General features: G+C 51.7%; 1 protein-coding gene across 2 annotated transcripts in view; it reads right to left on the bottom strand.

The window, feature by feature from the left end:
- IMMP2L (inner mitochondrial membrane peptidase subunit 2) overlaps positions 1-20,824 on the bottom strand; it is a 476,087-nt gene that overhangs the window by 413,349 nt on the left and 41,914 nt on the right. For both annotated transcript variants that reach the window (XM_054726449.1, XM_028154445.2), the window contains one exon: positions 10,704-10,807. In XM_054726449.1, coding sequence (XP_054582424.1) covers positions 10,704-10,807 — 104 coding nt within the window. The remainder of the gene's footprint in view (positions 1-10,703; positions 10,808-20,824) is intronic.

The raw sequence follows: 20,824 nt of genomic DNA, 5'->3' as shown, positions 1-20,824 counted from the left end.
TCCGGGTCAGGGCGCATGCCTGGGTTGCGGGCTCCATCCCCAGTAGAAGCAGCCGAAACCGGTTTGGCTCAGTGGATAGAGCATCGGCCTGCGGACTCAAGGGTCCCAGGTTCGATTCCGGTCAAGGGCATGTACCTTGGTTGCGGGCACATCCCCAGAAGGGGGTGTGCAGGAGGCAGCTGATCGATGTTTCTCTCTCATCGATATTTCTAACTCTCTGTCCCTCTCTCTTCCTCTTTGTAAAAAAATCAATAAAATATATTTAAAAAAAAGAAGAAGAAGAAAAGAAGAAGAAGAAGAAGAAGAAGAAGAAGAAGCATAGGAGTGGCAGAGTTGATCATCATAGACTCGGGCTGACTGCCTGGTTGATTGACAGAGAAGCCAGGCGGTCGGGAACCCTGCTCTGGGGTGCGAAGGCCATGGTCTGAACCCTCCCTCCCTCCTGCATTTACTGGGTGACCTTGGGCAACTGACCTCACCTCTGTGTGCCTCAGTTTCCTCCTAATACAATAACAGTTCTTGCCCCACACAATTACTGGGGAAATTAAAGGAAGTAATATATACAAAGCATTAAGGACCACTCCCAGTACAGAGTAAGCTTTCAAAAGCTTTTCGTTCTAAAATTTCCAATTGTGTATGTGCCCCAGAACTATATACAGTTCTACCGAAGATGTTATTCATCTTAAAGGGAATATTTTGTTGCAACTAAATATTTTGACTTTTCCCCTCCTACTTCGATGAGCCGCGCCGCTCACACACACTTCTGCGCAATGCAGCTGGTTTTGGAGAATAAATTTTCAATGGCGACCGAGGCTTACGCCGAAAACAAAGGCTGGATCCAGAGTTCGCGTCCGGACTCGCTTGAAATTTCGGAGATGGGAGGTTAATTACCGTTTTAAATGTGATGGTTGGTTGTCACCTTGTTTTCTCTTTGAGAAAAGGGCAAAACTCCCTTACTGATGCAAAAAATATTCCTGTCGGCAATTTTCTCATTGCCGTCTATGACCTCTGGTTTTCTAGCAAATCAAGCAATTAGATGTCAAACCCACACTTGGGAGATCGAAGCAAAACTCCCACCCTCGGCCCAGGTAGTGTTTCTCCACGGTCCCCAGAAGTGACACCCTCCAGTTCATGTCTATCCTTCCCCCAGCACCTCGAGGCTGCGTCCGGGAGCCCACTGCCCGCTGAGGAGGGTGAAGAAACAGGTTGCATACAGAGAACTAACAACACCTCGTCCAGCTGAGAGACGCTCGAAAAATCCAGAGGCCAGGAGACCACCAACTGTACAAATATTGAGAAACAGGTAACCATCACAGCCATTCTTTCTCCGCCCAACGGGACCCGCTGGCTGCGGAGTTCCCTTCTGGCTCCCTCAGTGCTACCCCGGGGGACCTGCCGCTTTCCCGTAAACCCAGCCGCGCTGCCCCCCTTAGCCGAGACCCTCTCCGCACGTTCCCAGTACAGAAGGCGTGTCGGGAGAAGAAGCCCACGCCAGGCGTTGCGTGTTAACACTTGCTACTCAGGAACTGAACCGCCTGGACGGGGATCCTGCTACGGAGAAACCACGAGAGCTGCCTGGGGACCCCGCTGTGGGGGCGCTGAGCAGCCACACACCCGCCCCCTGACGGGCACAGGAGAGCTGGCCCCGCCCACACCCGAGGCCAGGTTTTCTCTCTAACCATCGAGAGGCCTCGCACGTCATCGCTAAATAATGTGAGGTCTTCTGGCTCTGAGAGGGGAGGGAAGGGCAGGAAGGACAGCCTAGAGCTGACAGACCGGCGGTCTGGGCCTGGCGCGTCTCGGTGCGGGGAAGGCAGCCTTCCTGACACCAGCGTGTTTCTGCTCTGTTGGCACCTGCCAGCCCCGCGCCGGGACGATCTGAATCCTCTCTCCCCCTCCCACCCCCGAGCCATCTACCCCCCACCTCCTGCCTGCCTCCACCCCCTTGGGTGAGGGGACTTGGTCATCCTGGCTCTTGCATTCGGTGAACCGGTCATTTTTGCTGATTTTCTGTGAAGCACGCACACTGGACGTGGGAGGCGGGGAGCGGCTCGGTGGCTCCTGGCCACGCCCTGTAGAGCCAGCCCTGCCCTGTTTCCTGGGACTCGGGGAAGGGGCGGGAGGAAGAGCTCACCCCAGGCCTGCTGGTTCGAGGAGTGATGGTCCTTCCCCTGGGACATTGCAAGTCCCCGGCGGCAGGGGGCACCGATGCTGGGCAGGCATCCCCGCGACACAGAGGGCTCGGGGACCTGGACTGCGAGCCTGCAGGTCTGACGTGTCCTGTCGGCCACGGCCGGGGCTGGGTGTCTCCGTGCCTGGGGTGTCCAAGGCACACTGGGCGCTGGAACTAGGAACTGAAGGGGAAAGTTATTCCACCCATTAAACCTGGGAGCAGCTGAACCTGCCGACTTCTGTGCTGAGAACCATGGAGAACGTTCGTTCAATCAATCAATGAGTGTTATTTCATTTTATTATTTTTTAATATATTTGTATTGATTTCAGAGAGGGAGGGAGAGGGAGAGAGAGCGAGAAACATCCATGATGAGAGAGAATCATCCATCAGCTGCCTCCCGCAAGCCCCCTACTGGGGATCAAGTCCACAACCCGGGCAGGTGCCCTGACCGGGAATCGAACCGTGACCTCCTGGTTCATAGGTGGACACTCAACCCCTGAGCCACGCCGGCAGGGCATCAATTACGTTTGTGTTAATGTGTTAGGGTAGCAATAGAACATCGTGGTCAGTGATTAAAAAATGCCAAAGTTTCCAATACTACCTGAAGATGAATAATAAGATGAACGTTTACAAACTTATCAAACATTTGAAAAACAATGATTGTAGTTAACTTCTTGACTAATTAATTAACGTGTATTCTTTTCTCTTACATGACACAAATCTGAAAACCTCCCCCGCCCAGTCCTGCGTGTGTGGGTGCAGGGCAAGGCTCTGGGGAACCCCACCTCCCCCAGCCCATCACTCACTAATGGGCGGAGCGACCGTGGGCAGGTCGGGTTTATTACTCTGTGGGCCCGTTTTGGAATTTGCAGAATAGACTTGTTGATCTCTGCGGTCTCTCTTATTTAAAAAATTGCATAAAGCAGTTTCAGGAATAAAGATGGGATATTTAGGGCGCTGGATGTAAGAACCAATCCCTCAGAACACCAGAAGAATACGGTGCCTACTTTTAAAGCTGCAGTCCAACGGATTGAAGACTTTGTAAGAAGAGTAGCCAGATTGTAGGACGGATGTGGAGACTGAACACCAGGGCTTTTTGGTCAAAGGCATCAGATGAGTCTATGTGTGCTTTCTAAGTTCGTCTTTTGTTGACATCAGTGGAAACTGGGAAACTAAAAGTGGCCAGGTGGATGTTTTACAAGAGGATGGAGAAAACCCTTTCCCATGTGTCTAAAAGGATTCAATGGAGACCCTCGTTTCCTGGCTCCTGGGGATGGATCCTAATTCGCTCCAGGAGTTGTTTTCAGACTCTGACAGATACTCTGATCCTGGTTGTGCCTGCTCTTTTGCCAATGAACCTTTTGTGAGGTTCATTCCCACCCGTTACCACGCTGCCCACGCGCTCTGATGCAAATGGTGCCCGATTCCACCCTGCTTCCTAGTTTAGGTCCTGGAAGCGGGGGGAAGTCTCAACACGGAACTCCTGCATGACCTGACCGGATCCAAGGTCGGTACTTACATCCCCATTACACACACACGCACACACACACACACACGCACACACTCACACACACACACACACACACACACACTCAAACACACACACACTCACACACAAACACACACACACGCACACACGCACACACAAACACACACACACACTCACACACCAAACACACACACACACACACACACACTCACACACCAAACACACACACACACTCACACACACACATGCGCACCACACACACTCACACACGCGTGCACGCACACACACACACACGTTGCTGGGACGTGTCTGTGGCTGATGAGGACGGGGATGGCGCTGACACGACAGCCGCCAAACCTGATGGGTGCTTTGAGCTCGGGAAACATGTCTCTCCGAGGAGGGGCAGGAAGACTTCTTCGGGGTGACTGTCTATTTCCATCGGCGAGAAGCCGCGGGACCCGCATTGGGAAAGGTTACTGGTTGCATAACCCAGCGGCAGGCAGACGCGCACTCAGAGTCACACCGACTCTCACTGAGGGCGCCGCACGCGTGGGCCTCACCGACGGGAAGCTGTGCGGACGCGGGGATGGCTGGCGGGGAGGCCGGCGGCGTCTGACTTGGCTGCACTGGTCTTTGTTAGTGTGTGTGGGTGTGTGTGGGTGTGTGGTGTGTCTGTGTGTGTGTGTGGGTGTGTGTGTGGGTGTGTGGTGTGTGTGTGGTGGTGTGTGTGGGTGTTTGGTGTGTGTGTGGTGTGTGTGTGTATGTGTGTGTGGGGGTGTGGTGTGTGTGTGTGTGTGTGTGGTGTGTGTGGTGTGTGTGTGGTGTGTGTGTGTGGTATGTGTGGGTGTGTGGTGTGTGTGTGTGTGTGTGTGGGTGTGTGGTGTGTGTGTGTGGTATGTGTGGGTGTGTGGTGTGTGTGGTGTGTGTGTGGGTGTGTGGTGTGTGGGTGTGGTATGTGGGTGTGTGGTGTGTGTGTGGTGTGTGTGTGGGTGTTTGTGGGTGTGTGGTGTGTGTGTGTGTGTGTGTGGGGGTGTGGTGTGTGTGTGTGGTATGTGTGGGTGTGTGGTGTGTGTGTGGTGTGTGTGTGGTGTGTGTGGGTGTGTGGTGTGTGTGTGTGTGTGTGTGGTGTGTGTGGTGTGTGTGGTGTGTGTGTGTGGTATGTGTGTGTGTGGTGTGTGTGTGGTGTGTGTGTGTGGTATGTGTGGGTGTGTGGTGTGTGTGTGGGGTGTGTGTGGTGTGTGTGGGGGTGGTGGTGGTGTGTGTGGGTGTGGGTGTGGTGTGTGTGTGGTGTGTGTGTGTGAGTGTGTGGTATGTGTGTGTGTGTGGGGGGGTGTGGTGTGTGGGTGGGGGGGGTGTGGTGTGTGTGTGTGGGGGGGGTAGTATGTGTGTGGGGGGGTGTGGGTGTGTGGTGTGTGTGGTGTGTGTGTTGTGTGTGTGTGGTGTGTGTGTGGTGTGTGTGTGTGTGTGTGTGTGTGTGTGTGTGGTGTGTGTGTGTGTGTGTGTGTGTGTGTGTGTGTGTGTGTATGTGTGTGTGGGGGGGTGTGGTGTGTGTGTGGGTGGGTGTGGGTGTGTGTGGGGGGGGGTGTGGTGTGTGTGGGGGGGGGGTGGTATGTGTGTGGGGGGGTGTGGTGTGTGTGTGGGGGGGTGGTATGTGTGTGAGGGGGTGTGGTGTGTGTGTGGGGGGTTGGTATGTGTGTGGGGGGGGTGTGGGTGTGTGGTGTGTGTGGTGTGTGTGTGTGTGGTGTGTGGTGTGTGTGAGTGTGTGGTATGTGTGGGGGGGGAGGGGGTGTGTGTGTGGGGGTGTGTGTGTGGGGTGTGTGTGTGGGGGGGGTGTGGTGTGTGGGTGGGGGGGGGTGTGGTGTGTGTGTGGGGGGGGTAGTATGTGTGTGGGGGGGGTGTGGGTGTGTGGTGTGTGTGGTGTGTGTGTGTGTGGTGTGTGGTGTGTGTGAGTGTGTGGTATGTGTGGGGGGGGGAGGGGGTGTGTGTGTGGGGGTGTGTGTGTGGGGTGTGTGTGTGGGGGGGGGGGTGTGGTGTGTGGGTGGGGGGGGGTGTGGTGTGTGTGGGGGGGGGTAGTATGTGTGTGGGGGGGTGTGGGTGTGTGGTGTGTGTGGTGTGTGTGTGGTGTGTGTGTGGTGTGTGTGTGGTGTGTGTGTGGTGTGTGTGTGTGTGGTGTGTGGTGTGTGTGGTGTGTGTGTGGTGTGTGGTGTGTGTGTGTGAGTGTGTGGTATGTGTGTGTGGGGGGGGTGTGGTGTGTGTGTGGGGGGGTGTGGTGTGTGTGTGGGGGGGTGTGGTGTGTGTGTGGGGGGGTGGTATGTGTGTGGGGGGGTGTGGTGTGTGTGTGGGGGGGTGGTATGTGTGTGGGGGGGTGTGGTGTGTGTGGGGGGGGGTGGTGTGTGTGTGTGGGGGGTGTGGGTGTGTGGTGGGTGTGGTGTGTGTGTGTGTGTGTGTGGTGTGTGTGTGGTGGGTGTGGTGTGTGTGGGTGTGTGGTGTGTGTGAGTGTGTGGTATGTGTGGGGGGGGGAGGGGGTGTGTGTGTGGGGGTGTGTGTGTGGGGTGTGGTGTGTGTATGTGTGGTGTGTATGAGTGTGTGGTATGTGTGTGGGTGTGGGTGTGTGTGTGAGTGTGTGGTATGTGTGTGTGTGGGGGGGGTGGGTGTGTGTGTGGGGGGTGTGTACACAAAGTAACCCAGGCGCTGAGCAGAGCATACAACCCTGCCTGCACGGAGAGCCTCAACCCCTCCTTATGCCCCTCCATCTAGCCGCCTCCACCTTGGTTTTCGGTGAAAGCCACGTTTACTGCAGCGGTTCCGTTAGAGATTTCCTCTGCCGTTTAAAGGGCCAGCATTTTTAATGACGCGGTTATTCTCTTCATTAGCATCTGGTTACAAAGGTGCATGAGCCCTCCTACTGCGAGTATGAATTTGCAGTCTGAAAGGTTTTCGAGAATTGCACGTATAATATTATGGGAGAAATGCTGTACCTCCACAGACTCTGAATACACACATGATGTCCCAAGATAATTTAAAATATAAATTGTCGTAATATCTTGTTTCCAAAGATTACTTACATACCAGTGAAATGTGTTCTTTATATTAATTTGTATTTTATACATTTTATATTTAGCCATAAATTCAATATTTAGTCATGCATGCCTGGATTAGTCACACATCTCTTAGACAGGATATGCTAATGCAGCACTGACAATTCTCTAAGTTAAAACCAGGCTGATGTATTTTGTAAAAAACGCAAATAGTGTTTTTTGACATGAATTAAATTTATATATGAACACTAATCAAACCAATGTCCATCTTTTCAAATGAAGCAGTCCCTAAAATATGTAAACATATAAAGACATGTTTAGAAAGCACTTTTGCTCAAAAAACTTGATACTTTAAATGGTATCTTTTTTAAAATATATTTTTATTGATCTCAGAGAGAAGGGGAGAAGGAGAGGGAGAGAGAATCATCAATGATGAGAGAGAATCATCGATCAGCTGCCTCCCACATGCCCCACACTGGGGATCAAGCCTGCAACCTGGGCATGTGCCCTGACCGGGAATCGAACCGTGACCTTCCAGTTCATAGGTCGACGCTCAACCACTGAGCCACGCTGGCCAGGCTAAACAGTACCTTTTATAGTATTACATCATGCTAAAGAGTGTTGAAAGCAACACTCACTACTTAATTATTTGTTGTTAAATAATATAACGCCCATCACTAAGCATTCTTCTAAGTAGCTCCTGCTAGCAACCAGCATTATGAAGGAAAATCTGTTATTCGTACAAGACAGATATAGCACATAATTAACTCATTAGAATACAGTTCAACCAAAGTAGCTCGTTTATCACATCAACATCAATTGGAATGTACTGTTCTTGAAATTAATTTATATAATAAATACCCATCGCTTTACTGTTTGCATAGAAGAGCAGGCTCATTTTTTCTTCCCCTCCGCAGTCCATGAGAAGCCAGGGTAATTTTAGGAGCCCAGCAACCCTGAACTTCAAGGAGCCATTTTCCCCCCAATCACCTGTTCAAATCCACTGGCTTAGAGACAGTCAGCAGGTTTCTAGTGGAAAAAACAATGACCACTGTCTGCGGACAGCGTGACCTCTTTCACTTGGCGGGCGTCCTCTCCGTCACCGGCTAAGTGAGGCTGTGACCCTGCCCAGCCAAAGGCAGGAGAATCCTGCGCTGGGGCGGGCTGCCCAGCCGGGAGAGGACACTGGGAGGGCGCAAACCAGTGCCCTGCCGGGCAAGCGGGGCTCCCGCCTGCTCCGGAGGGGAGGTGCGTGCTGCTGCAAGCGCTCGGGGACACCAGGGGCTTCTAGGCCCCATCCGGGGGTGCCTGCCATCCAGATTGCCCCTCAAACGTGTTCATTCCATGAGCCCCTGCCAGGCCCAGTGCGCACACTCCCTCATGAATCCTGGCCCAGAGACTTCGTGTCCCACAGGCACCAGCCGGAGGGAGTGTGAACAAGGCGATGCCGGTTTGGCTTTCCCGGACAATTCTCAATATCGCCCGCCGAGAACCGGCCTCCCAGTGAGACTCAGAAACGTGAAAGGGAAGCTGCACCTCGCGGGGGGACTGGACTGTCATTAAAATCAATGACAAGAACGGCTCCATTAACTGCTGCCCCAGTGCACCTGCCCCTGTGCACCTGCCCCCGTGCACCTGCCCCAGTGCACCAACCCCAGTGCACCTGCCCCCGTGCACCTGCCCCGTGCACCTGCCCCCGTGCACCTGCCCCAGTGCACCTGCCCCAGTGCACCTGCCCCCGTGCACCTGCCCCCGTGCACCTGCCCCAGTGCACCTGCCCCGGTGCACCTGCCCCCGTGCACCTGCCCCCATGCACCTGCCCCAGTGCACCAGCCCCAGTGCACCTGCCCCCGTGCACCTGCCCCAGTGCACCTGCCCCCGTGCACCTGCCCCAGTGCACCAGCCCCCGTGCACCTGCCCCAGTGCACCTGCCCCCGTGCACCTGCCCCCGTGCACCTGCCCCAGTGCACCAACCCCAGTGCACCTGCCCCCGTGCACCTGCCCCAGTGCACCAACCCCAGTGCACCTGCCCCCATGCACCTGCCCCCGTGCACCTGCCCCCGTGCACCTGCCCCAGTGCACCTGCCCCAGTGCACCTGCCCCAGTGCACCTGCCCCCGTGCACCTGCCCCCGTGCACCTGCCCCCGTGCACCTGCCCCAGTGCACCTGCCCCCGTGCACCTGCCCCCGTGCACCTGCCCCAGTGCACCAACCCGCATCGCAGGGAATCACACTAAACCATTTTACGAGTGGTTGAAACCAGAAGAAATAAGGCAGGTTCTGTCACAGTCTTCTTGGTGAGAATTCACTTTTAAAACAAACAGAAAAATCTCAACTCTCACCTGCCCAGCATGTGCGGGGCCAGGTCTGATACCCCTGTGCGGGCCCAGGTCTGATACCCCCGTGCGGGCCCAGGTCTGATACCCCCGTGCGGGCCCAGGTCTGATACCCCCGTGCGGGCCCAGGTCTGATACCCCCGTGCGGGCCCAGGTCTGATACCCCCGTGCGGGGCCAGGTCTGATACCCCCGTGCGGGGCCAGGTCTGATACCCCTGTGCGGGGCCAGGTCTGATATCCCCGTGCGGGGCCAGGTCTGATATCCCCGTGCGGGGCCAGGTCTGATAGCCCCGTGCGGGGCCAGGTCTGGTACCCCTGTGCGGGGCCAGGTCTGATACCCCCCGTGCGGGCCCAGGTCTGATACCCCCGTGCGGGCCCAGGTCTGATACCCCCGTGCGGGCCCAGGTCTGATACCCCCGTGCGGGCCCAGGTCTGATACCCCCGTGCGGGCCCAGGTCTGATACCCCCGTGCGGGCCCAGGTCTGGTACCCCTGTGCGGGGCCAGGTCTGATACCCCCGTGCGGGGCCAGGTCTGGTACCCCTGTGCGGGGCCAGGTCTGATACCCCTGTGCGGGGCCAGGTCTGGTACCCCTGTGCGGGGCCAGGTCTGATACCCCCGTGCGGGGCCAGGTCTGATATCCCCGTGCGGGGCCAGGTCTGATATCCCCGTGCGGGGCCAGGTCTGATACCCCCGTGCGGGGCCAGGTCTGATACCCCCGTGCGGGGCCAGGTCTGATACCCCCGTGCGGGGCCAGGTCTGATACCCCCGTGCGGGGCCAGGTCTGATACCCCTGTGCGGGCCCAGGTCTGATACCCCCGTGCGGGGCCAGGTCTGATACCCCCGTGCGGGGCCAGGTCTGATACCCCCGTGCGGGCCCAGGTCTGGTACCCCCTGTGCGGGCCCAGGTCTGATACCCCCGTGCGGGGCCTGGTCTGATACCCCCGTGCGGGGCCCAGGTCTGATACCCCTGTGCGGGGCCAGGTCTGATACCCCCGTGCGGGGCCAGGTCTGATACCCCCGTGCGGGGCCAGGTCTGATACCCCTGTGCGGGGCCAGGTCTGGTACCCCTGTGCGGGGCCAGGTCTGATACCCCTGTGCCGATCACGCACACGTTCACTCCTTTCCTTCCCAGGACGGAGTGAAATGATGCTCCTGACCAGCTGTCCTCCTTTCACAGGGAAACAGCGCCACCTTTTGGTCCCGGGCAAAAGCCTCCAGCCTGCCAGCCTCCGAAACCCTTTTTTCAGTTAAATCACTCATAGACGTGCCACTGAATTTCACGCCACAATGGTCCTATTCTAGAAAGATCTTGTCCCTACACAAATGAATGAAACAGGAGCATCAGAGGTTGCTTCCAAGACGCAAACTTTTTAAATAACTCAAACTGACACCAAGCATATGCACTCTAAGTCTCCAATATAACAACTTCCAACCCACACTTCTTGAAACGCATTTTACCAAATCCCAGCAGGTCAACCCAGGGTCACATTTTAAATGAAAAAGAAAAGCCCTTTGAAGGGCACGGCCACATTTCAAAATGGCCTTTTAGACGCATCCCATTTCACATGCGCCCACCGCTCTGAGAGCTGCCGACACGGTCTCCGCGGCAGGTCCCCGGCGAAAGGAGCCGTCGCTGAGGAGCGCACGGCCTGTTCTGGGCTACTTACACCAACGACACGATGTCCCCGCGGCGGACCTCCAGGTTCCTCACTTTCCAGTGGTTCAGAAGCACCACGTCGGACGACTGGCTCCCTCCGGGGTTCAACGAGGGCTGAGAGACAGGGAGAGAGACACAGCCATCATGTGAGCGTCCCCATCCCCGTGGTTCCTGCACGTCTTAGCTCTGCGCAGGGCAGGGAAACATCTCTAGCCCTGGCCAGTTTGGCTCAGTGGATAGAGCGTCGGCCTGCGGAATCAAGGGTCCCGGGTTCGATTCCGGTCAAGGGCATGTACCTTGGTTGCGGGCACATCCCCAGTACGGGGTGTGCAGGAGGCAGCTGATCGATGTTTCTCTCTCATCGATGTTTCTAACTCTCTATCCCTCTCCCTTCCTCTCTGTAAAAAATCAATAAAATATATTTTTTAAAGAAAAAAGAAAAGGAAACATCCCTAGCACAGCTGCTTTGGGCACAGTGCTGTTCTAACACAGCTGGGAACGATGCGTTTCCAGAAGGCTCGTCGGGATTGTTCACGGGGGAACCAGCAGGAGAACACCCTCCCACAGGGACTGGAAAGGGGGGTGTGGGAGTTCAAATGTCTCCTGGACGCCAGGAGAGAGGCGTGGGAAGCCTGCAGGAGGCCGGGGGGCGTGAGGAGGAAGCCGGTCCACCCCGGAGGGAAGATCCAGGTCGGAGCTGGGCCACAGCGGCAGCAGCACTGCTGCTCCCGGGAGAGGCGTGACCTCAGACGGCCCAAAGCCGCCCACGGGGACACGGGGCGGGAGCAGACACAGACACGCCAGGGAGCTTCCCGCCAGGGACTCCTGGGGCCTCTCAGCCGTCATGAGGGGGAGCATCCACTTCTGGGGGGGGAAGGTGCCAAACCTCAACCGAGGCGCTCCCTTCGCCGACGGTGGCAGCGGGAGAGGGTGACACACCCAGAGCACCAGGACGGACCCAGGAAGACAGTGGGTGCCAGGCCACGGCCAGGCCCCGGGCAGAGTGCCCGTCTCTGTCCTGACAGAGTCCCGGGATCAGCGGCAGAGTTTCTACAAAGCAGATGTGGACACCACTAGAAATTCGGGGTGTGGGGGGAGGGGATCATCATCACCTCGTGTCTGACTCCCGGGTTTTCCGTGTCCACACCTACCAGCTACCCTGGGAAAGCTCAAGCATCCCCACAGCTTCTGCGACTCCCGTACGGACGCCCCTAAGCATCTCCGTCTTCAGGTTTAATCCCCTGCTAATCGTTTCACTCGACCACGAGAAATAACATTCAATGCGGCAATTCCAATGTTCCTGCCTGGCCAGTGTGGCTCAGTGGCTGAGCATCGACCTAGAAACCAGGAGGTGACAGCTCAATGCCCCCCCCCCCCCGGGTTGCAGGCTCAATCCCTAGTAGGGGGCGTGCAGGAGGCAGCTAATCAATGATTCTCTCTCATCTCTGATCTTTCTCTCTCTCTCCCTGTCTCTCTGAAATCAATAAAAATATATTTTAAAAATAAAATTTCCCATTTCCTACCAAAAAATAAAAGGTTTCTGCCTTATTTTTTCACATTTTTACCATCTTCCCAGTCAACCAGCTGAAAATCTTGGTTACTATTTTTACTTCATAGCCAACGAGTCACAAAGCTAAAAAGTTGTCTTTTATTCATAACTTCTTTCACAAAACAATAATGACCTCTACTACCTACACACCGATATTTCCTGTTCTCTGCTAATGTGGGTTTTTTAAATTCTGTCTATAAGCAACTGTATTAATTTCCCATCCACTATGCTGATTTCACAACCTAGTAAGTTGCAGTCCAGAGTGCTAAAACCATCGTTTTAGATGACTCTTCTTCAACCATTGTTCAACCACTGTCCTATGAGGGTTGCTTTCTTGCCCCGGAATTCTAGCTTCAGTTCATTCATCTCTGTCTTTTAGATTCTTTTCCTAGAAAACCTCATCAATATTCTCAATTGCAAATACCACCCATGTCCCAGTGGCTCACCAGTCAGCACCTAGAAGACATGTTGGATCTTATAAAGGAAACCTCGGAGTTGTCTCTTGCCCTTCCTCTCCTCCACAAGGTGAACTGAACCCCGCCCCCCCCATCCGTACCCCCTAGCAAGGCCAGCGACAGTCCCTAAAACCTGCTCGTGGGAATCCGCCTACACATGGCTCCTTCACTCAACTGGCAGCTTCCCACGGGCAGAAATCACGTTTTACCGTTTCTGTCCGCCCAGGAGAGGGGCTGGGAAACAGTCCTGCTAAACTGTGAAGTTTGAAGGAGAAAAGATTCTTGAAAAGCACCTTAAATAAGCTGGTCTGTCAGCACCGTACGTGATGCAAACAACGTGTGTGTCCCTTTCAATGAAAACACATTCAGGAGACATCTCGTCAGAAATCTTTGGTTTCGCATCAAAGTGGGCCGCTTCAGGACGGAATGAAGCCGAGCTGGGCTCTCTTACTGTCCATGATGAAATAACATGAATCACCACAGAATGTCCTCTTTACTGCTCACTGACGAATATCAACAAGTGAGTACAACTAACACGTATCATGAAGGAAGCTTTCTTGAATTGGAAAACTAGTCTACATAAACCTACAGTTCTTTGCACTTCAATGAAGCAATTCAGAAAGAAAAAACACTTCATTTCCTGAGTTTCCTAAGCCAATTTTTGAGAAGAGGCTGTGCTAACTGCAAAATGAATTAAGAAGAATTAAGGCAGAATTAAGAAGACATCGTTTGCATGGTGCCGTTTTAGAGAAATGAGTAAACCGTGTTATTACTTGGAAATTGTATATCTCGCTTCCCCGTGTGGGAATGGCAGTTTATGCTTCAAACAGAGCAAGCAATCTCCTCCAATCAAAGACGTGACAAACCAGCCATCCACAGCGACGAGCAGCCACGCTGGGGACCCATGCAGCCCAGAGCCCTTCCTTTCCGGTGGTGTTGTCAAGGCCTTACTCCCTAGGTTCCCAGAGACGACATCAAAACCACAACCGCTGACATAATAAAGTCTGCAAGTTACGAAGCTCAGAGAGCACTGAACCTCGGAGTTCCTATCTGTATTTCAAGATGCAAGACTGAGCTGCATGCTCCTGCTCGTGGTCAAGGCGATTCCCAGGAGTGATTGGAAAAAGACAAGATCACGGGCATTACCAACAAAGAGCCAGCCCAGGCTGGCAGCTGCTCTGCCCTCCTCTCTCCATGACTCCGTCCTCGAAATCTGCTCCTCCGCATCCGCCGTGCAGCACTCAGGGCAGAAACCTAACGCCGAGCCCGGCCACGTGGCTCAGGGGTTGAGCATCAACCTCTGAACCAGGAGGTCAGGGTTCGATTCCCGGTCAGAGCACCTGCCTGGGTTGCAGGCTCAATCCCCAGTAAGGGGCGTGCAGGAGGCAGCCGATCAATGATTCTCTCTCATCGTGGATGTTTCTATCTCTCTATCCCTCGCTCTTCCTCTCTGAAATCAATAACAATATATTTTAATAAATAAATAAAAATTTTAAAAATCCAACTTCTGATCTTCAGTTGATAAGAAAATTATTTTCGTTTTCTTCCTTTTGGGGGGGAAATTTTAAGTTATATAAAAAGGAGGTGATGATATGCTTTGCTCTGACCTAGTATTATATTGTTCACGCTAAGAAAGTCAGGAGACTTCAACAGATATTAATAAGTTATGCTAAAGCTAGAAATAGATCTGAAGCCTGCTTCTGAAACCGTGCAGACAGAAGCAGGGCTTCATGCTCTCTCCAATCCCAGACTTTGCAAAGCGTCTTATTCTTCCTACAAAGTAACATTATTGCTGGGGTACCCTAAATTCTCAGCTGTGTCTAAGTTTAAATCATTCGGCAGTCTGGGGGGGAATTTATGTCTTGGTTTAGAAAAATAAAACTCCCCTAGAGAATTAAACCGAGACATAATAGATGCTTTATCTTGTAAGATTTAGCCCAGCCATCAATCAGTAAGTGATACTATTCTACTAGTTCTGATTTTCTATAAATTTCGTATTAACGTTTTCTCTTATTCATTTTTTAATTAAAAAGTTCATAGCCACCCTAGCCGGTGTTGCTCAGTGGATAGCGCATCGGCCTGCGGACTGAAAGGTCCCTGGTTCAATTCCAGTCAAGGGCACATGCCCGGGTTGAGGGCTGGATCCCCAGTGGGGGGTGTGGAGGAGGCAGCTGATCAATGATTCTCTCTCATCACTGATGTTTCTGTATCTCTTTCCCTTTCCCTTCCTCTCTCTGAAATCAATTTTATATATATATATATATATATATATATATATATATATATATATATATATATATATATATGTGTGTGTGTGTGTATATATATATATACATATATATATATGTGTATATATATATATATATACACATATATACATATATACATACACACACACACACACACACACACACACACACACTGAGTGGCCAGATTATTATGATCTCTGAACGCATAATAATCTGGTCACTCAGTGTATATCCTATATAATAAAAGGCTAATATGCAAATTGTCCCCTCAACCAGGAGTTAGACCAGCAGGCAGGCTGGCCAACCACCCATGTCCCCTCCCCCTGGCCAGGCTGGCCGGACCCCACCCATGCACGAATTCATGCACCAGGCCTCTAATACACACACACACACACACACACACACACACACACACACATATACGTATATGTATATATGTATGTGTATACGTATATGTATATATGTATGTGTATATGTATATGTATATATGTGTATATGTATATGTATATGTATATGTATATGTATATGTATATATGTGTATACGTATATGTATATATGTATGTGTATACGTATATGTATATATGTATGTGTATATATATATTTAAAGGTCACAGCCCACAATTGGCTACCCATCGTCTACTGACATGAGCTGGTTTGAACTGCACTCCTTTGGGAGCTATTCTTCCAAGTGTCTCACACATAAAGAGCACCCGCCATGCCCAGATACAATCCACGATGTTTCACTTAAATCGTGTGCTTTTCAGCGAGCTGGTTGCCAAGGGCTGCCGTGGGGAACCGAGAGTAGCCCTCAGCCTCCTTTTGAAGAGCCATAATCTCAGAGAAATGCTTGCGAGTGGCCAGGAAAAGGGGGGGGGGGGTGCTATTGGTTACAGAGTAAGAGGAGAAACTGAAACAGTACTTCTGTTTCAAACTTCACCCCTTTCAAACAAAGGGCAGTTTTAAGAAGTGTATCCTCTGATTATAGAAACAATCTCATTATCAGATGCCACGCTTCTGAAGGCTCGCGATAAAATGGTCTAAAACACCATCTCCCTCCCTTGCTGTTCTGGGTCTCCGCTGTGGGCGTGAGAAGTATTAACCCCGGGGAGCACGCTCAGATGGACGGCAGCCGCCCCCAAGTCTGCACGCAGCTCTAAGCTGGCAGCGGAGCATCCCTCCGTAAACGGTGCTCATTACCCTGACCCCTTCGCCCCTGACCCCTCACAATGACCACCCATCTGATTCAAAACTTCTTCAACCTCGCGAGGTGATTAAAACCCAGAGTCACGCACCCATGACACTGGAGTGCTAGGAGGAGAAATTCAAACCACAGAGCCCTGTGGGAAATTATGCTTATGAAGTCCCAGGTACATTGGGCACGTCAAGAATAAGTGTGGAAGAATGGGCTCCTCGCACCTGCTCCGGCTCCCGGGGCTCCCCACGGAGCACCTGGCCTCCCCGTCAGGTTCCCATTAGGAGCGCGTCTTCAGCTCTGTCCTGGCCGGGTCACCCCCACCGACCAGACAGCCTGGGCCGCCGCCTGCCCCCCTGGGGAGCCCGGGCAGGGCCCACCGGAGCTGGAACAGAGATACGGACTCCACACGTCCAGCTGAAAGGACAGCGGGGAGCAAGGATCCCCCCACCCAGGCAGCCCTGAAGCTGTGAAAACTCATTCCCACTCTCACCCACTCACCCCTTCGTCCCGGGAAACCACTGAACGCCAGCTCCTGCGGGCGCTGCGCTTCCCAACGGGACTCTTCACCCTTGAAAACCCAAACGGGGATCTAACCACATCTTCCTCGGAGGGTGAAGAGCTTTTCTTAAGAAATGAGCTTTGCTCAGCGGTGAAGACCCGGGGGAGGGGGTGGGTAGAGGCTGGGAGAGGGGAGTGAGAGGGGTAAGGGGAGACATCTGTAATGCCATCAACAATTAAAAACACACAGAAAGCAAACCTGGAGGGAGCGGAATGTGAGGCCAAACACAGCTCTAACAGGTCACGCCCGGCGTGTCCCACCTGCTGCACCTTACGGCGTTAGCTCTGTGTTAATACTTTCATTTATTACAACTTTATTGTGTGTTTTTAATAAATAATGACTTTAACACAGTCGCAGTACAATCATCAGACTCAACAGTGTTGACAAGAATTCACAATAAAGCCCACGTTCCCTCTTTAAAAAATAAAATAAAATAATAGACTTTGTTCTAATCTCATCCCCTTAGTTACAGACTTACGGTTTTCTTCCTCCTTTTGACATTTCTGCATGAAATTTTATTCACATAAAAATAAGTTGTATTTTTAGATATTAAATTCCTTAATTTTTCTTTGAAAAGCAAGCCTTTCAAGCTATGTTAATAAAGGTTTTCAATGGACCTCTACCCTATTAATTTAAATTGAAAGTACAGTGAGTCGCTAATTTTTCATCCTCCTAATCTTTAATTGTATTTCCTGTGTACTGTGGAGTTTTGCGGCCACTCTCATGTGTTGCTGTACAAATAAAAACCCGTATAAACTATTTAAAAGGTAATTTGCCTAAATGTCTCTAAAGCCTTTAAAATGGGCTGTCCTTAGAGCTGGAAATGTCCTATTTAGAAAGTTATCCTAAGGAAATAATAAAAAAAAAATGTGCAAAGATGTTCATCATATAACATTTATAACAAATAGTTGAGCCAACCTAAATAGCAATAATAGGAAACAGATTAAATTAGCCATGGTTAAGCCATGTGATCTATGGGTAGTAAAAGCCATTCTAAAGAACAAAATACACTGATGAACAAAATAGACCCAGAGACACAGAAGCATGGAACAGACTGTCAACCCTCAGAGGGAAGGCGGGGGTGGTGGGTGGTGAGAAGAAATTAACCAAAGAAGTTGTATGCATATATGCATAACCCATGGGCACAGACAGAGGGTGGGGAGGGCCTGGGCAGGGGCAGGCTGGAGAAGGGTCAATGCGGGGAAAAGGAGGACATATGTAATGCTTTCAACAATAAGGATTTAAAAACACATTTTCGGGAGAAAACCACCTTGCAGAACATATTTAATGATATGTGGATATGTTTCTCAAAATAAATTAGGTTAAAATGTGATCAGTAAAAAAAATAATTGCTGCCCTGACCGGTTTGGCTCAGTGGATAGAGCGTCAGCCTGTGGACTGAAGGGTCCCAGGTTCGATTCTGGTCAAGGGCATGTACCTTGGTTGTGGGCACATCCCCAGTAGGAGGGTGTGCAGGAGGCAGCTGATCGATGTTTCTCTCTCATCAATGTTTCTAACTCTCTATCCCACTCCCTTCCTCTCTGTAAAAAAAATCAATAAAAAATATATTTTAAAAAAAATTTTTAAATTGCTGTGATCCAATTTGGAGAAGGAAGAGGCTAAAGGAGGGAGGAATATTGTGCAGGAAAGGATGAGAAGAATTGATAATGGTTTCAAAATGCAAACTTTGACGTCGAAAACCTTGGCTTAAATCTGTAGAGTCGTCAACAAATTAATGCTTCGGCTCCGCTTCTTCATCTGAGACGTGGCTCAGTAACAGCACCCTCACTGAAGCATCATCTTATATAAAAACTGCTGCTGCTTGCTTAAATAATAAGGAAAATAAGACTGCTCCCACCCCAGAGAGGCCATGGACTGTGCCCCAGACAGAGATGTCAGTGCTGACACCAGGCCAGGCCTGGAGATAAGGTCTCATGGCCCCTTCCCAGCACACAGGCCTTCTTTCCCAGAAGGCCCGGAAGTCTCATTCCAAATTTGGGAGACAGAAGAGCTAGGAAAAGTATAAATAGAAAAGGTTTCCTCCATGGGGGGGGGGGGGGGGGGGGGCCAGAATTTGAAAGGCACATTTTTCTCTGGCCCTGCCCTTAATGAAATGTAACTCCCTTCCTCTAAGCATGGCTTGGTTTTTTTCCGGTCTTCTGTAACATCACCACAGGACTGTGGGACAGTAAGTTATTATCTCTAAAGGGAATATTGTTCTATGATATCTGGAACTCAGGGATCATTCAATACTTTTTATTCGAACTACATTATAATATCTTTAAGATAACTAATTCTGGAAGGTGATCAAGATTGTTTTTATTCTGTGTATTTTTCTAGATTTTCCAATCAATACACAATGCTTCAGAGTAAAGAGAAAGCACTTGTTTTTTGTTTGTTTGTTTAAGGGGGAAGCATCTTACTTTTAGATCCGTTATGACAAATGTATTCCAGTCCGCCTTCTTCTTGGGCAAGGTCTTTCGTGGCTAAGCAGCCCTTTAATTGAGATCGCGAGACTGGGAGGCCAAACCCTACACACGCCCTGGCTCAGTGCGACGGCTGAGGAGCACTGCCTGAGGAGCACTGCCTGAGGAGCACTGCCTGAGGAGCACTGCCTGAGGAGCACTGCCGTTAGACACGGGCGTGGTGCTTTCTTGCTAACAAAACAGATAGTGAAATCGCTGTTCAAGTTAATCGTTCAAATTAATCATGGCCAGAAACAGATCCTGTATGATCATGACATGTAAAAGTTATATAGATAAGCATTTATAACTAAGAACAAGACAGACCGCTGTTTGCAGTACAAGCTGCGTGGATGCATGTATACACTGTCAAAGCCTAAACTTCCTCATCAAACCGAACAGGGCTTTCTGTCCCCGGGGAGTCCTTCCCCACGGCCCAGAGGAAACCACCCTTCTCTCTGAGGTGTCCTCCTGACCAAAGAGAAGTTCATGGGGAGCCTGGCCCACGTGGCCTATGAACCAGGAGGTCAAGGTTCGATTCCGGTCAGGGCCCATGCCCGGGTTGTGGGCTCAATCCCCAGTAGGGGGCGTGCAGGAGGCAGCCGATCCATGATTCTCTCTCGTCGTTGATGTTTCTATTTCTCTCTCCTTCTCCCTTCCTCTCTGAAATCAATTTTAAAAATGTATTTTTTATAAAGTTCATGGTGAGATGTGTAGCAACAGAAAGGAAGTGGTTCGTCAAGTAAAAAAGGCTTTTAGGAGGCCGTACAGATGGTTTCTCCAGATGTGCATAACGCAACGAGGCCACATTCCCCAACCCCGCCATCACTGACGTCACCCGTGCAATGTCTGTGGACCACGCTGTGGAGATGAGACCTGGGTTTCTGACCTGTTAGCTCCTCGTTATTGACTTGGATGCTGCATCACATGGAAGAAAAAAACAGCCCCGTTGTAGCAATGCCAATATGTATCAATAGAAATGGTGCCCAGGGGACCCCGAAGGGCATGAATCGAAGCTATCGGAATTCAAGGGCTCAACTGTGTAGGGCAGTGATGGCGAACCTATGACACGCGTGTCAGCACTGACACGCGTAGCCATTTCTGATGACACGCGGCCGCATGCCGAGGATGAAACACTTGCTGCTCCTGAGGATGAAACGTTTGCGACTAGAGTCTTGGAGTTAGTTTTTTCCTCAAAGTGACACACTACCCGGGTTATGCTCAGTTTTTTGGCGAAGTTTGACACACCAAGCTCAAAAGGTTGCCCATCACTGGTAGGGAAAGCACTGTGGCGGATGCAAGAGACAACTCCACAGATCCTTCTATTCCTTGCCCACTGCTACAAAACAGACTCACGCAGCACTCACGCCCCACCCAACGCAAACGCCGTCCGTGCATTGCTCCGGATTCTGCAGCGCAGCTGCGCTTCGCTGGGCGGTTGGCTAGCCAGCGACTCCCGTCTGAGGTCACGGGGCGGCCGCAGTCCCAGGGGCATTGCAGTTATCACTCACCCACGGTCTCGGCATCACATAAGCCGTTGCTCTAAATACAAAACCGTCTATTTGAACCCTCTATTAACGACAGGCTGCGCAGTGACATAAAACAGGCAACCCCCCAGCGGGCAAACGCCGGCGGGGAGACTTTGAGCCAAAGGTAACGAGG

Source organism: Eptesicus fuscus, chromosome 14, assembly GCF_027574615.1.
Source record: "Eptesicus fuscus isolate TK198812 chromosome 14, DD_ASM_mEF_20220401, whole genome shotgun sequence".
Taxonomy (NCBI): domain Eukaryota; kingdom Metazoa; phylum Chordata; class Mammalia; order Chiroptera; family Vespertilionidae; genus Eptesicus; species Eptesicus fuscus.
Note: the sequence above shows the minus strand (reverse complement) of the source record. Positions and strands in the feature narration are given on the sequence as shown.